This window comes from Rhinatrema bivittatum, chromosome 12, assembly GCF_901001135.1.
Source record: "Rhinatrema bivittatum chromosome 12, aRhiBiv1.1, whole genome shotgun sequence".
In the NCBI taxonomy this organism is placed as follows: Eukaryota; Metazoa; Chordata; class Amphibia; order Gymnophiona; family Rhinatrematidae; genus Rhinatrema; species Rhinatrema bivittatum.
In genome coordinates, this window is record NC_042626.1 from 69,907,680 (window position 1) to 69,924,012 (window position 16,333).

At 49.5% G+C, this 16,333-nt stretch overlaps 1 protein-coding gene across 1 annotated transcript; it reads right to left on the bottom strand.

Annotated features, from left to right (window-relative positions):
• Window positions 1-6: 6 nt before the first annotated feature.
• On the bottom strand, window positions 7-16,301 carry FKBP10 (FKBP prolyl isomerase 10). Its single transcript, XM_029572364.1, has 10 exons — window positions 15,880-16,301; window positions 14,785-14,930; window positions 13,397-13,586; window positions 12,916-13,061; window positions 6,552-6,741; window positions 5,049-5,194; window positions 4,007-4,196; window positions 3,477-3,619; window positions 3,034-3,197; window positions 7-1,167 (listed from the first exon to the last, which is right to left on the bottom strand). The coding sequence occupies exons 1-10, from the start codon at window positions 16,071-16,073 to the stop codon at window positions 982-984; spliced, it is 1,695 nt and encodes a 564-aa protein (XP_029428224.1). The 5' UTR covers window positions 16,074-16,301; the 3' UTR covers window positions 7-981.
• Window positions 16,302-16,333: the final 32 nt, after the last annotated feature.

Below are 16,333 nucleotides of genomic sequence, written 5' to 3' on the forward strand. Positions count from 1 at the left end.
ATTAAATACAGGCAGAGCACTATGCTAGTGCTGCACAGAGAGGGAAACAATGTGGGGCTGCACTATACAGGAAGCTAAAACTACAAACAGCTCCTTGAACCCCACTAAAGCAAACCAATCCTTAATCTTCATCATCTCCTTCAATTAAAAAAAAATATTCTACTCACTACTTAGTAAATGGGGATTGAGACCTGGGCTGGGTTTCACATTAACCATAATAGATGTAAAATTGACTCCAGATCCATTTTATACAAACCTGACTCTTGCACCATTATGTTAGCTACTGTGAAAACCTGGCCCCAAGGGCTTGCTTAGAGGGACTGCCTGCCTCCAAGCCAGAAGGGATGGGTAAGCCAGTCCTGCTTTTGCAGCTCCAAATGCTTCAGAGCAAAAACTGAGAAGCCCAGGACTGGCCCCTCTGTTCATCCAGACTGCTTGGTCCAGTCTATGAGTAACCCCTACCCCCAAACAGGTCTGTTTTTCAAAGAAAGCTCATAATACATAGTCCTGAGATATTCTTGCACAGATTTTGGTTACCCTGAAAACCAGGCCTGGCATAGGGCATGATGGGATTGTTTCCCTCAGTTACAGAACTATGAGCTCTCTTCCCACTCTGCTAAGCTCCTCGCTGTATGCAGCTGCCCCTCAGCTTCCCTCCCACCCTTCATCTGGTTTAGTTCCAGTTGAATGGGATTGATGAGCCATGCATGGCGGAGCTCCCTCAGCTCTTCGTGGGATCTGGGAAGGGAAGGGTAGGGTAGGGCATCCTCCTGAGCCCACAGGCAGGCGAGTTGTCAGGATATCCACAGGGAGTAATGTGCAAGATGCATTTGCCTAGACTGCGTCTCCCACCGTGGATATCCTGAATTCCCAACTGGCTGTGGGGTCACCAGGTGCCTGGAAGGCAGAGCTCGTGCTCAGGGGGGGGGGGGGGGCAGGGAATGGGACAAATTCAAGGGTCCGGTAGGCAGAGTTTCATCCTCAGAGCTCCTCGTGTACCCGCTCCTTATCTTCGTCCGTTTTCAGCTTCAGCTCATCGGGGGTGATTTTGCCGTCCTGGTTCCGGTCCTGGTTAATGAACATATCCCTGATCAGCTTGTCCTGTTCAGCTCCTGGCATGAGGCGTCCCTTCCCCTCAGCCACTTGGGCCATGATGAAAGTGGAGAACTGCAGCAGAAGGGGGAAATTAAAATAAAAAGCTGGTTTGTCAGGAGATTTCTGCACTTCAGCTGAGGGGAACTGCCAGGATGTCCCGGAGGGAAGCATTTTGGGCTGAGCACAGGAGGATGGGTTTTAGAGGGTAACAGAACTGCCCTGAACTCGGCTGCCCCAAAAATGCCAAACATCTGGCATTATAAAATCATAAAAAGCGAGGGAAAAAATGTATAAAGTACAAAATCTATAAATTCAAAAACATCTTCCAAAACGACATCCAAAAATCCTAAACATTCTTTATATCCAGGCTACAGAAGCGCAACGTGGAGAAGCTCCTATGGATTCACACCAGGTTTCAAAAGCTTTCCAGACCCGGACATAGGAGATGGAAGTAGAGGTCTTCCTAGCCTTTAGGAGGGTCGAAATGACAGCTTCCGGGTAACCCCGCTTAGGAGATGAGCAATATCATAAAAAATTGGTGCGATGGATTTAATCCGCTGTCTCCCGCCCGCACTGGGCCTCAGGCAGTATCAGAATTATACACCATTAATTCAAATCATCTGCTGCAAACCTCGTCTTCACATTTTTAACCACAAAACTAGGCCCCTGGCTGTTTAAACAAGCCTTCTCATGCCCCCCCCCCCCCCCCCCCGCACACACTGGCATCCAGGCCCACAAGCTCTAGTACTTCCCCAAAAGCCCTTGTGTAACGTCTTTAATTTTCCTCACCATTGTTATTACTGTATATTTGTTTAACTTACTGTTACCTGTTCCTATCCACTGCCAAACAGCTTCTATAACCCATCTGCCCTGAAATATTGGGAAGTTTAAAAGGTTTAAGATGTAAATTCCTTTCCTGTTTCCATTGTTTTACTGTAAACCGATGTGATGTGCAAACGAACGTTGGTGTAGAAAAAGCTGTAAATAAATATACTTAGCTTATTATATTAAGAAGAGCCGACATGGTCCATGCTTCGGCACGGCCTTCTTCAGGGCTTCTATACTGTCATCTTTACTGAGGCGAGCGCGTAACTTCAAAATGCCGGTCGCATGAAGAAGGCTGCTCCGAAACATGGACCATGACAGCTCTTTTTATATATTAAGCTAAGTATATGATGGCTAGTGTTGTGATAACTATTCTGGTTCCTTAGTTTGTTGATGATGACTATAATCACATCCATTAAAAATAATTTTTTAATAAAGTGGTTAAAAATGTGAAGATGATTTGAATTAATGGTGAATAATTCTGATACTGCCTGAGGCCCATTGCGGGTGGGAGTCAGCGGATTAAACCCATCACACCAATGTTTTATGATATCGCTTAGCTCCTCTATATATATATATATAAAGAATGTTTAGGATTGTTGGATGTGGTTTTGGAAGATGTTTTTGAATGTATAGATTTTGTACTTATTTTTCCCCTCGCTTTTTGTGATTTTATGGTACATTTTGAGAGGCGTGGCTCTGTGGGTGATTTTTTTTTTTTTTAAACATCTGGCATTAACAGGCTGGAGGCTGCCAGCACAAGTGAAACCTGATTTGTTTACAGCTGGGAGACTCGGCGGCCTTGGCCACTTGTTCCATAGGGGCTGCAGTCGTTACACGATGACACCGAGCTGCTATCTGTGTGACTCCTGTTGGGGGGGCTATGTGCCCAGCTGCCCTCAAGGAAGCTGCACTGGGTGGTGGCTTCAGCTGCTGGGTTGTCTCTCAAAGGGGCTTGAAAACATTGTGGGGCCAAGGGACGAGAACAGATGGTCACGTTACGAGTCCAAGGCCCCCACTTCCTCTTGCGAAGGGGCCAGGCGGCTCCCCAATTCTGAATTTGGTGCAAGAGATGCTCCTCGAAAGCGCTGGTCCACTCCCAGCCACACTGACCTCCTCCAGCGGGACGCTCCCATCCTTGTCCACGTCCATTGCTTCAAACAGATTTTCCGGCGAATCCCCCAGCCACACGAACATGTATCCATCGGGGACGCCTTCCTCCATGTGGAGAAGCTCCACCTCGAACTTCAGCACGGCACTGCCGGGGACCCCACTGGCTGCAGGTGGGAGAGGGGAGAAACATGCAAGAAAGAGTCCAAGGGGTGAAGGGTCAGCTCTGGGGTTGAACAGTTTCTTCTCCTGCCCTGTGGTTACCCATCGGGGGGGGGGGGGGGGGAAAGGTTTGCAGTAAAGTGGAAGAGATTTCCCCATACCCTCTCTGGATGGGACTGGGGCACAGGGCCTTCTGGAGACCGTGTCCCCCTCGGGGCCCCCCCCCCTGGAGCTGGAGACAGATGCCTAAGAAGGGGAATGGACCCAGCAGACGAGCCTCTTACCTCCATTTTCCCCATGGCCCAGGTGCGGTGGCACGATCAGCACCCGCCTCTCCCCCAGGCACATGTTCAGGAGCCCTGTGTCCAGCCCCTCGATCACCTTGCTCATCCCAAGCGTCGTTTGCTGGGGGGTTTCAAAGTCGTGGCTTCAAATCCAAAACAAAGAATGGAAAGAGCTTGAAATCCAGGTGGCTTAGTTATTTTGGATGAGATCTTCCCCCCTCCCAACACTGCCAGCCCTTCATTCATTCAACACCCCCCTTCCCTTCCACCCTCCCCCCATCAAGCCACATTTTGTCCTAAGCAGGGGATAGTTTAAGACCCATTCGGCTTCAGCAGGGACAGGTAAACCCTTAACATTACTTGTGCAGGTACCAGAAATAAATCCTCTAAGTATAATCTAGAATGGATGAAAGAGCCATGGAACAGGAGTCACAGTATCCCCTGTGCTAAGTCAGATCCAAACATGCCCCTCCCCCCCCCCCCCCCAGCTCCCACCCTCGAGTGGCGGGAGTGCCGGAGCCTGGACTTACGAGGAGAAAAGCCGGGTGCCGTCCAGCAGGGAGCAGTTGTACTGATATCTCACAAAGTCTCCCTTCTTGCTGGTGCCGTTGCAGTCCTGGGGTCTGTGGGTGACCTCGATCTCCACCGGGTCGCTGGGGTTGTGGAAGTCGATGACGTGGACGTCGAAGATGAGGACGGCAGAGCCTGGGATCTTGGTCCCTGCAGAGGACAGGGGACAGGTGGGGGGATGCTGAGTCTCAGCAGCTGGGGTTGGAGGGTGAGGGAAGCCGCTCAGGTGCCGCGAGCCCAGAACAGTGAGTGAGAAGGACGTCTGACGTGGACTGTGTGTGAGACCTTGGGCGCATGCCTGTCTCCCGGTGCCTTCTGTTACTCGTTTCTCGAAGAAAAGCAGTTACTAAAAGTCCGTAGATGGGAGGGGGGGGGAGGGGCAGACTTGTGGATGCCTGAGTGCCCCCAATATCAGCTCTGTGTCTCCTGCACCTGCTGGAGACCGAAGGAGTGATGCAGACGTCAGATCTGTTATTGGGGGTAGGGCCTCATGCATCCAAAGAGCCAGCTCATAATCTGTGGGATCGAGTGACTCCTTTCATGCATCTCCACACACCATTCATGAATACACTGACTTCCTCCCTCCCGCGTCATGCCAGACACACAGTCTCATTTCTGTCTGCACTCCTGGAGTCGATACCCGTGCATCAAAACAAGAAGCAGCACCTCAATGCTATTTTTAAATATTGGGCCCCAAGTTATCTAAGTTGCCCAGATATGATTTATCTGGGTAACTTAGAAGGGATACTCAGCAGAATGGATAAGACTGAACACAGACACTTATCTGGTTACGATAAACTCAGCTGTGCCTCGATGACCGGGAGGCGCCTGGTTCCCTGGGTATTTGTGAGCAGAAGGTGAGAAACAGGAGCAATAACCAGAGCCAAACACAATGGCCGTCATCCCTCCCCACCTTTCTGATATAGAAACGAGTTGCCTTCGATCCCTCTGTGCAAGAAAACCCCCTTTCTTCCCATTCCTGCACCAATGTTCTTCACATACCTGCCCCGTTCTCCCCATAGCCAAGGTGAGGGGGGATAGTGATTCTTCGTCGTTCCCCGATGCAGACGCCCTGCAGGCCCTGGTCCATCCCGGGGATGACATAGCCCAGGCCGATGTACGTGTTGTATGTGTGGTTCCGGGAGTAACTGAGAAAGGCAAGAGATAAGTGTGCAGTAATTTCTTTTCGGCTCAGGGGTCCTTCCCCCACAATACAGTATATGGAAGCCCCCTCTCTGCAACCCAGACCAGCATTTTTCATTGTAAGGCCAGGGGCCAGCAGCAGCTTCCATCAACCCCAAGTGTGGCTCCCTGACTCTTCTGCTACATGCACCCGCCCTTCCCCTCCACAGGCTTGCAGCCAGCCCCGGCTCAGGAACGCCTGTTCTGCCTTCTCCCAGCGCCGTGCAGTTCTCAGTCAGTTTGCGTCGTGCACGGCCCAGATTCCCACACTGGTCTTGTGGGTCAGCGAGAATGATGCTTGAGGTCAGGCACCACACAGTTAACACTCACTGACAGCTGTTCCAGAGGTGGCCCTGGCAGCAAGCATCTGGAGCAGGTGTACTGGGGCATTAATAACTGGGAAGAGAGGGGTGGGGGATAGCACAGTGGAGGCTGACTGGCGGGAGAGGTGGGTGAGGGAGGAGACTGGCGGGAGAGGTGGGTGAGGAATGGCAGGGTGTGGGGGAGAAGAGATGAGAAGAGTGGTGGGGGAGACAGGCTGGGGATAGATTGGATGATGGAGACGGGCTGAGGGTGCGGGGGTGGTAGGGGAGAGAGTGTAGGGGAGCAGACTTCATTTAAGCTACAGGCTGTCTGTATTCTCGGAGGAGAAGCCTTCCCTCCACCAGCTGTGTCATTGCAGAGGAACCTTGCTCCGCTTCTTGTCCAGGGCGCTGGCCACTTTTTCACATGATGGTCCAGCCTCTTATACTGACACTTTTTGCCAAAGTAGCCATGGACAATCATCGCTACAGGTTGGCGTGGGTGTTTGGGGGGAGGGAAGAGGGGCTTCCATGGGTTTGGCTGGTAAGTGATGACTGGAGCTTCCTTATCCAATCTGATGAAGATTTGCAGTGAACACCATTTCCCCAGCTAGCTGAAGGAGCTGACTCACGTCTCGGGCACCTCCCCAACCCTGTTTCTGTGCCTGCAGGAGTCCCCATCTAGACTCTGGAAATATCTTGGACCTCACACCAGCTGCAGAGTCAACAGAGCTAGTACCCGTCGTTGAGACACTGTGGACTCGGTGCCACCTCAGGCCCCAAGAGACACTGTCGGAGCCTGAGACTTCTGTCTCTCCTCCCCCACACCTCCCATCCTCGCCACCTTCAGCCAAGTCACTTGGACCTACTCAATTTACAGCTGCTGAAATTTCAGCAGTGGATCATAAAGACAAATTTGAAAAACCTGCAATCTCCCCTCCCCCATAATTTCTCCTCAGTGCTCTACAATCTGCCCCCTGAGATCTGGGGCATGGGAGTGCCGCTGTCCCGCCCCACACACCTGGAGTCAAAGAGGATGCCATCCATTAGGGAGCCGTTGTAATGGTACCGCACGTAATCCCCAGACACCGCAGCACGCCGGCACGCTGCCGGGACTTCCTGCCGCTCCACGGTGATCCCGTCGTTGGGGTTGTGGAGGTCCACCAGGAGAACGTCAAAGACCAGGGTGGCCTGCGGTGGGATCACAGTGTCTGAGGAGAAGGGAGAGATTAAGGACCCAGCTCTTTTGAATAAGAACATAAGACCTGCAATACTGGGTCAGACCAAAGGTCCATCAAGCCCAGTATCCTGTTTCCAGCAGAGGCCAAGCCAGGTCACAAGTACCTGGCAGGATCCCAAGGAGCAGATAGATTCCAAGCTGCTTATCTCAAGAATAAGCAGTGGATTTCTGCAACTCTACCTTAATAATGGTTAATGGACTCTTTCTCCAGGAACTTGTCCAAACCTTTTATAAATGCAGCTACACCAATAGCTTTCACCACATCCTCTAGCAATGATTTTCCAAGCTTAATTATGCATTGAGTAAAAAAATATTTTCTCTTATTAGTTTTAAATGTTTTACCTAGCAACTTCATTGTGTGTCCCCTGGTCTTTGTACTTTTCCAAACAGTAAACAAATGATTAAAGTTTACTCTTCCACTCCACTCATTATTTTATAGACCTCTATCATATCCCGCCTCAGCCATCTCTTCTCCAAGCTGAAGAGGCCTAACCTCTTTAGTCTTTCCTCATAGGGGAGCTGTTCCAACCCCTTTATCATCTTCATCACCCTTCTCTGTACCTTTTCTAATTCTGCTGTATCTTTTTTGAGATGTGATGATCAGAACTGCACACAATACTCAAGATGAGGTCGCACCATTGAATGATACAGAGGCATTATGAATTTCTCTGTTTTATTCTCTATTCCTTTCCTAATATTCCATAGCTTTCTGTTTGCTTTCTTGGCTGCTGCTGCACTCTGAGCAGAAAATTTCAACATATTTTCAACGATGACACCTAGATCCTTTTCCTGAGTAGCTATAATTTGGGTTACTCTTCCCTAAGTGCATCACTTTGCACTTGTCTACATTAAATTTCACTTGCCATTTGCATGCCCAGTCTCCCAGTTTTGCGATGTCCTCTTGCAATTTCTCCCAATCATCCTGTGATTTAACAGCTTTCAATAATTGTGGGTCATCAGCAAATTTGATCACCTTATTTGTTGTTCCCATTTCCAGGTCATTTATAAATATATTAAAAAGCTTCAGTCCCAGAACAGATCCCTGGGGCACTCCACTATCCACCTTTCTCCATTGGGAGAATTTGCCATTTAGCCCTACTCTCTGTTTTCTATCTTTTAATCGGTTCTCAATCCCATGACTTTTTAATTTCCTAGGAAGTCTCTCATGAGAGACTTTGTCACATGCTTTCTAGAAATCCAGATGCATTGTATCAACTGGCTCATCTTTATCCACATGTTTATTTATGCTCTTAAAAAACTGATGCAGATTGGTGAGGCAAGACTTCCCTTGGCTAAATCCATGTTCGCTTTGTCCCACTGAGCTATGCTTATCTATACGTTCAGAAGTTTTATTCTTTATGATAATTTCTACCATTTTGCCTGGCACAGACATCAAACTCACTAGTCTGTAGTTTCCTGGATCACCCATGATCCCTTTTTAAAAATTGACGTTTCATTGGCAGCCCCTCAGTCTTCAGATACCACAGATGATGTTATAGATGGTTTACAAAATTTCCAATAGCAGGTCCACAATTTCATTTCTCAGTTCTTTCAGCACTCTGGGATGTATACCATCTGGTCCAGGTGATTTGCTACTCTTTATCAATTTGCCCTAATACATCTTCCAGGTTCACTGAGAACATGTCAGTCTCTTCTGTATGTTTGCCTTCACTGAACTGTAAGCTCTATAGAACGGGGAATGTCTCCAAAGTGCTTTTGTAGAGTGCTGCCTAAGACTCGTAGCACTACAGAAGTATAAGTAGTAGTGAGGTGGTGGGGAGAGGCATCTCATTCATTAACCATTGTCAATGTAATCAAAAACTTGGAAGAGTTCTTATAAATTTTGAAAGTTAAAATTACAAGATCCCCAAATGTTTTTCAAATTAAAAATGACAAACTTTGGAAGTGAAATACATTTTGCTTTCCAGCCTTTTTGGAGGTGGATCTGAAAAATAAAAAGCGAGGGTTACCTGAACCCGCAGCTTCAGCCCAGAAACATGGAAAGTGCAGCTATGAGGGCATTTACCATGGGGACATGGGCCGCTCTCTCATCCTTCAGAATGCAGAAATAGTCAGAAGTGCCATACTGGATCAGAGCAAGATCCATCCAGACCAGCAGCTCAAGCAGCTGGCAGATCCCATAAAACAGATCTAATTCCTCTTACTCACTTCCAGGGATGAGCAATGGCTTTCTTTAGTCTACCTAATAATGTGTTATGGACTCTTCCTCCAGGAACTTGCCCAAACTTCTCTGACACCCCGCTATGCTCACTGCCCTGATCACGTCCTCTGGCAACAGATTCCACAGCTTGATAATGCATAGAAAAATACTTTCTACGAGTTGATCTGAATTTAATTTTGCAGTTCTGGTCATCCCATCCAGTGGCATACCAAGGGGGGGGGGGGAGGGCAATGCCCCCAGGCGCAGGGCCATAGGGGGGCGCTGATGGCTGACATAGGGAGGCCCATGCGGCTGCCAGTGGACCTCATACCACCGGCAGCTGAGCAGAGAAACATGCCATTCCTTTCCTGTGCGCCGGCCCCTTTTCCCTCTAAGCTGTGCGCATTCATGGCTGTGCGCAGCAGAAAGATCAGCGGAGCCATGATGGAGCTCATCCCACCACGACCCAAAGCAAAAAAGTCACCTCCAAACCTGCAGGTGCTCCTTCTGCTTCCTGCCTGTGCGGCACCAGAAGAAAAATGTTGCCGGAACCAAGCAGGCAGAAAGGAGGAGGAGCATCAGCCTGCGTGCAGAAGAGAAGCAAAGTTTGTGGTTGGGCCACTGTACATCCTACCTCGCAGCATCCCGAGAAGATCAGGGCCACTGCGGAGCCCATCCTGCAGTGACCCACGAAGAGGAGGCCCAGAGGCCAAACGGAGGCTGAGGCCCTGTAAAGTGTGTGTGTGTGATGAGAGTGAGAGTTGAGAGATTATGTGTGTGAGAGGGTGAGTTGAGAGACTGTGTGTGGGAGTGAGAGCCTGTATGTTCGGAGAGAAGCATGTGAGAGCCTGTGTGTGTGAGAGAGAGACAGCATGTGAGAATGAGAGCCTGTGTGTTGTGTGAGAGTGAGAGAGCCTGTGTGTTGTGTGAGAGTGAGAGAGCATGTGAAAAAGACAGCAAGTAAGAGTGAGAGCTGCGTGTGAGACAGCATATGAGAGTAAGAGCTGTGTGTGTATGAGAGAACCTGTGTGTGTGACAGTGAGACAGCATGTGAAAGAGAGAGGGTGTATGTATGAGAGAGAGACAACAAGTGAGAGTGAGAGCTCTGTGTGTGTGTGTGTGAGAGAGAGACAGACAGCGTGTGAGAATAAGAGCCTGAGTGTGTGAAAGAGAGACAGTGTGTGAGAATGAAAGCTAGTGTGTGTGTGTGTGTGAGAGAGAGAGAGAGAGAGACAGCATGTGAGAATGAGAGGCTGTGTGTTATGTGAAAGAGAGACAGAGTGTGAGAATGAGAGGCTGAGTGTGTTATGTGAAAGAGAGATAGCGTCTGAGAATGAGAGCCTGAGTGTGTGTATGTGAGAGACAGTGTGTGAGAATGAGAGCCTGAGTGTGTGTGTGAGAGAGAGACAGCATGTGAGAATGAGAGCTTGAGTGTATGTTTGAGGGACTAAGGGAAGAAGACAGTTGGAGAGAGAAGAAACAAAAAAAGAGAGACCCTGTGAAAGGAATTGGCAAAAGACCAAGAAAGGAACATGGGGAAAAAAAAAGCCTGTGACCAACCAATTAGAAAACTAAGATCAGATAGCAAACAAAAAAATATTTTTTTTTTTAATTTTTAGTGATTGGCATATGTTATCTTTGGGAATGTAGCACTTTATGCTGATCTTCCTATGTACGAGATCAGCATGGAGGAAGTGGAAGCCCACGGGGCCTGCACAGAGGAGGCAGCAGAATGGGCTTCAGTGCCAGTAGCAGCAATCGGTGCCTCCCCAATAGCCATGCGGCAGTAGTGACAGCGACAGCACAGGAACGACAGAGGCTCCAAGGTTGCTGGCAAAAGAAAGAGAGGGGGTCTGCCTTCAGTGTGTGCATGTGTATGTATGGGAGTCTGCCTGGGGGTGTATGTGTGTGAATGCATGGGTGCCTGCCTGGGGGTCAGTGTGTGTGTGTGAGAATGAATAGGAGCATGGTATGTGAGTGAGTGCCAGTGAGAGAGTGTGTGTGTGCGTGTATGAGAGAATATGGGGGAGTAAGAGCTTGTGTGTAGGGGATGGGAAGAGAGAAGGTCTTAGAGCCTGAGTGTGTGTCTGTGTCTGTGAGAGAGAGAGGTTATGGGTGTGTATGTGACAGTGTATGTGTGAGAGAGAGAAGATAAAATTTGTGTACCCTCCCTAACCCTCGACCATCTCGGGGTGACTGGAAATCAAGAGTTCCCAGGAATGGACAGCAGGGTTGGGTTTTTTTTATCCTTATTAGATTTAATTATTTTTTTTATTTTTATTTTTTATTTATTTAGATTTATATTCCACTTTTCGCACTTTTTTTTTTTCAGTGCTTCAAAGTGGATTACATTCAGATACTGTAGCTATTTCCCTATCTCCGGAGGGCTTACAATCTAAGTTTGTATGTGTACTGTTTTGAAATATTTTCTTGGTGCTTGGGAAATTTTTAAAAAATGTATATGATTTTAATTAAAAGAAGTTATTTATCAGTAATTTTAAAATATTCTTTTATTAGTATGGTTTTACTATTATAACTAATGCTTTATGTTTCTTGATTTTATTTGTTTTATGAAGAATGGTGGTTCTGTTTTTCCCTTGTTTCACAGAGTCTGGCTTCTTGGGGTTTCCATTTCAGTTTTTGTCTAATTTGTGCTCCTTTATTTTGTATTCTGTATTTGGTGAGGGTCTGTCTCTGCTCTGTGAGTGTGACCATGATGAGAGATTCTGCTAGCATAAAGTGTCTGTATAGAGATCTATAGCAATCGGGTTTGTTTTGTTTCCTCAGTAGGTGGAGTATTGGTATTCTAGGACCCAGTGTAATATTTACCCTTGCTTTTTCACAGGTAGGGTTATTATTGTTTGAGTCCTTGGTGTTATTACTGTTGTGTTACAATGGGATTGCAGTATAGATTTTGAGTGTCTTTTTTGGGAGGTTTTGTATTGGTTCACAATGTGCCTGGCAGTGGAAGGTGTTTGCGCTGCTGTTACCGTGAGGTGACACCAGAATTTGAAAATATCTTTTAGTATGATGAGCTGTAAGGGAAACATCCAAGCTCCATTGTTTGGGGGGATTTCAGTGGATGCACAGAGTTACAGAACTGGAGGTGCAGGATTTCTATTGACATTCTGTCCCTTCCTATATATTCCAGACTTCACTCTCATAGCCATATAGAATTAGTCGAATGAGGTATCAAATAATTTTAATAGTAGTTTTCCTAGAAGTGTGAAACTGACCTGCTTTTTAAAGTTACCCAGAAGACCCTTTGGACTTTAAGCCTTTTTTTATACCCAATTTTAAAGCAGGGGCCATGCTATGGAGGTCGGTGTGATATAGGAAATGTTATTTTGGCTCCCCCCCCCCCAAAATAAAATTCTTCAGTCTAGAGATGCCACTGATTTTCTGTGACCTTAAGCATTAGTACAAGAAGGATGGGGGGAGAGGGGGCGCTGGAGAGGCGCAGCATTGCATTGGCTCTCGGGCGCCGGAGACCCTCGCCACTGATCCCATCTCAAAAAAGATAAGGCAGAACTAGAAAAAGCAGAGAGAAGAGCAACACAAATAATGAAGGGAATGTAAGGGCCTCTTTATGAAGAAAGAGTAATGGGGTTAGGGCTCTTCGGCTGGGAGCAGATCCGACAGAAGTTTATAAAAGCATGAGTGGGGTGGGACTGTTATTTACCCTTTCAAATAACACTGGGGACAGTTCAGGAAATTAACAGAAAGGGGCAGGCTCTAAATATTTGAAAGAAAGAAAGTTACTGCTACCCCTGGCAGCGAGTGCCAGAACTTTATCTGCTTTATGGTACTTGCGACCTGGACTGGCCCGTCGGAGGCAGGATGCTGAGCTCCCAGGACCTTCCGCCTGACCCAGCACGGCACTTCTCACATTCTTATGTGACTGACCGCGCGGCAAATCTCTGTGTCCTGGTGCCTGAGGGCTAATCCCCACTCATTTTGGGGTGCCAGAGATCTGGGTCTTACCGTAACCTTTTTCCCCATAGCCCAGGAAGGGAGGGACAATGATTTTTCTCTCTTCTCCGGCACACATGCCCAGCAGCCCCTCTTCCATGCCCTTGATCAGCCAGCCAGAGCCCACGTAGGTGTCGTAGGTACTGCCACGGCTGTAGCTGCAACAGATTAAAAAAATGCAAAAAGGGAAAGAACATCAGCTACCTCACAGCTGGAAAATGCCATGAAGGAGAAAATCTTTAACAAGGGAAAAAGCACAAGAATTCCTGCGTTCACTCCGAGCTGTGCCCAAGACAACGTAATCTGCTTAAAGACTGCGTTTAGGACTGTTCCCCATGCCCCCAGTATCTGTGCTACCTGCACTGGGACAGAGAAGGGCTGACCAAGCTCACAGCAAAAGCTGAAATGGCTGAAACAGCTCGGCAACAGGAGCCTAACAACCTGCCCACTGCTGAAGCAGGGCAAAAGCTGCCACCACCTTCCCATCCGATACCTGGAGTCGAAAGCAGTCCCATCCAGCAGGGTCCCGTTGTAGTGGTACCGGACGAAGTCCGTGTTCTGGACAGTCCGGTTGCAGCTCTGCGGCTTGTGCACAGTCATGGTCTGCACTTTGTCTTCCTTGTTCCAGATGTCCAGCAGGACCACATCAAAGTACAAAGTGGCATCGGCGGGGATGACGCCAGCTGCAAGGATGAGGGGAGGGGTGGTTAGCATGCCCCATATGTCAGAATCCACCACCCTCTCTCCCCCTCCACAATACAGTGGAAACTATTCCTTGTCTTTTTATTGAAGGAAATCGGTGCTCTTTGGCCGCTAGCATAGAGCGCATACCGTAGAATTGCCTTCCCCGATCCAGCCCTGCTTGTCTTTGGAGAGAACCAGAACTACATCTCCCTGCATGCAATGGGAGCTCAGCCTGCTGAGGTGGCAGCAGCAGCAGCAGCAGCGATGGGGGTCGCTCCTTACAGTGCGTGCGGTTCTTAGCATCCCGCTGCCCTGGAGTCCTCACGTGCCCCCTCATTATAAACCACAGCCTCAGTGCCACTCAATTCCCAAGCCCCATAAATGGCTGCAAAATCCAGAGACATTCAGGCCTTTTTTTTTTTTTTTTTTTTTACAACAACAAAAAAAAAAAAAGATCTGGGGGAGGGGGGTGTGCTCGGCGGTGTTCAGCCCTGTCCTACGGAGAGCGAACTTCCTGCAGGATTTTCTCACACCAGGAGCTATTCTGCACCAACTTTTTGGCCTGAGTGACCGAGCACTTTTAGGAGCAGAAGTCGGCCCAGATGCAGCTGGGAGGGGGCGGGGTGTCTCCCATTTCTGTGCTGATTTCATAGGAAAAGGCCTTTGTAATAAATAAAAAAAATAAAAAAAAAAAGTCTCCCTGAACTCATTTCCTGCGAAGTGCTCCAGATGCTGAGCCGCAGGACACGTCTTCTGAACCCTGCTGTGGTCAGAGAGGGGGGACGACTTACATCCAGCAACCCATCCACCAGGGGGGTGGCCCTGGTCACGGGGCTGCTGTGTGACAGACCTGGGTGGATGAAAAACCAGGAGGACCAGACAGCTCCATGCCATAAGGGACAAATTGAGCCAGTCCTGCTTTTACCTCCCATTGCATGCTGGGAAGTGTAGTCTCTGTTTTGTTCCACTTCAAGATAAATCAAAAGTGCATCTCCCTACACACAATGGGGCAAACTGGTCAGGCCTGGAGCTTTCTTGACTGCCCTAGGAGTAACCTGGCCTGTCTTTTCATTTTAGAGGAGCCAGCAGAAGCCGAGAGGGGCCACACCCCTAGAAACCTCCTATGCGAGGGTGGCCGTGACTGAATCCCAGCTGTGCCCCCCTCTCCATGGCAGGAGGGTCCTAAGCAACACTTACCGACTCCGATGCTGCCATAGCCCAGGTGCGGGGGCACAATGAGGTGGCGGCGCTCATTCACGCACATGCCCTGAAGGCCTCGATCCATGCCGGTGATGAGCCGGCCCACTCCCACCACGCCGGCCACCGCCAATCCACGGTCGTAGCTAAGGACAGTGGCACAGAAAACATGGTTGAGCAATAGGCCGAGGCCCGGGTCAAGGGGCAGGCCAGCCAGGCACCCCTTACTGCCTGTAAGGGGCGCTAAATATGGGTTTGAAGGGGAAGACAAATTATTAGCTTGCCTGTGATGCCCACATCTCTCAGTGTGATCCTGAAGCCCTACAGAAGTGCTAAAGGCAGGCCTGGTTCCAGCCTATTTCACACCCTAGGCAAACCTTGGGTCATGCACACCCACACCTTGTGCTGGTGCGATTTTGCAGCTCCCAAAATTTTGGTGCTGTAGGTAAGAGCCTAGTTGGGGTAAAAAAGGTGGAGCTCGCAAAAGTCAAAATGCCTCAGGACTGCTGCTTTTTCTGTCTGTAGCTCCATGCAGCACTATTCAGCCACACAAGAGAGACAGTGCCTGCTCCTTGGAGCTTGGAGGCTCAGAGATGAGAAATAAGCTGCTTCAGGCGATGCCACATACGATCAAACCCAGCCTGGCTCTCAGAAAAGTGACCCCCCTCCCTCCTTCCCTAATCAGACCCTGCACAGTGCCCACGTCTCTCCTACTCCAGACTGCCCCTATGTACTGAGTAAGGTCCAGAGGGAGCCGCTAATGTCTTCCAGTCTCCTTAGAGATGAATTTAAAAACTGCAAAAAATGTAGCGAAAAAAATGGTACAGCCAGTAAAATGTACTTTTTATTTGTAAAAAGTGGGGGGATTGTGTGATCACTACCCAATTACTAATCGCATCCCCCCTCCCCCTCACAGTCCTAAGGTGACACGTTGACAGGCTCCTCTCTTCCATCCAGCTGCAGGGTTCACATCTGGCCGCGCAGCCAGAGGTTTGGAGGGGGGGGGGGGCGAGTTCTGTGCATTAATAAAAGATCCAGGGGGGAGGGAGAGCGCAGCCCGCCCGGTCCAGCCGAGCTCCCCTCCCCCCTCCCTACCTGGAGTCGAACTTCACGCCATCCTTCAGGGTCCCGTTGTAGTGGTAGCGGACGAAGTCGCCCATCTGCACCTCCCGGGGGCAGCTTTTGGGCACGGAGTAGCGCTCGATGACGATGTCCTCCAGGGGCCCGGGATGGCAGAGCCCCTGCAGGGCCAAGAGGGGCAGGAGGAGCAGGCGAGGCCCGAGAGCCATGGGGACGATGGCCGGGTCGGGCCGCTGCTGCTGTACACGTGGACTCGCGCGTGGGGCTCGGGCCTGAGCTTCCGCCACGTGTTGGGGGGGGCTGCGAGCTCTCAGCCTCACGGCCCCGTCGTTTGGGTTCGGGCGGTGAATTCCGAGAGAGGACCCCAGCCCAGCAGAAAGTTTTGCGGGGAGAGAAGTCCCAGCCCATGGAGCTCCCCTGGGTCCTAGGGCCCGCACCAGCTCCGGGGTCTCCGCTCAGCCGCATCAGG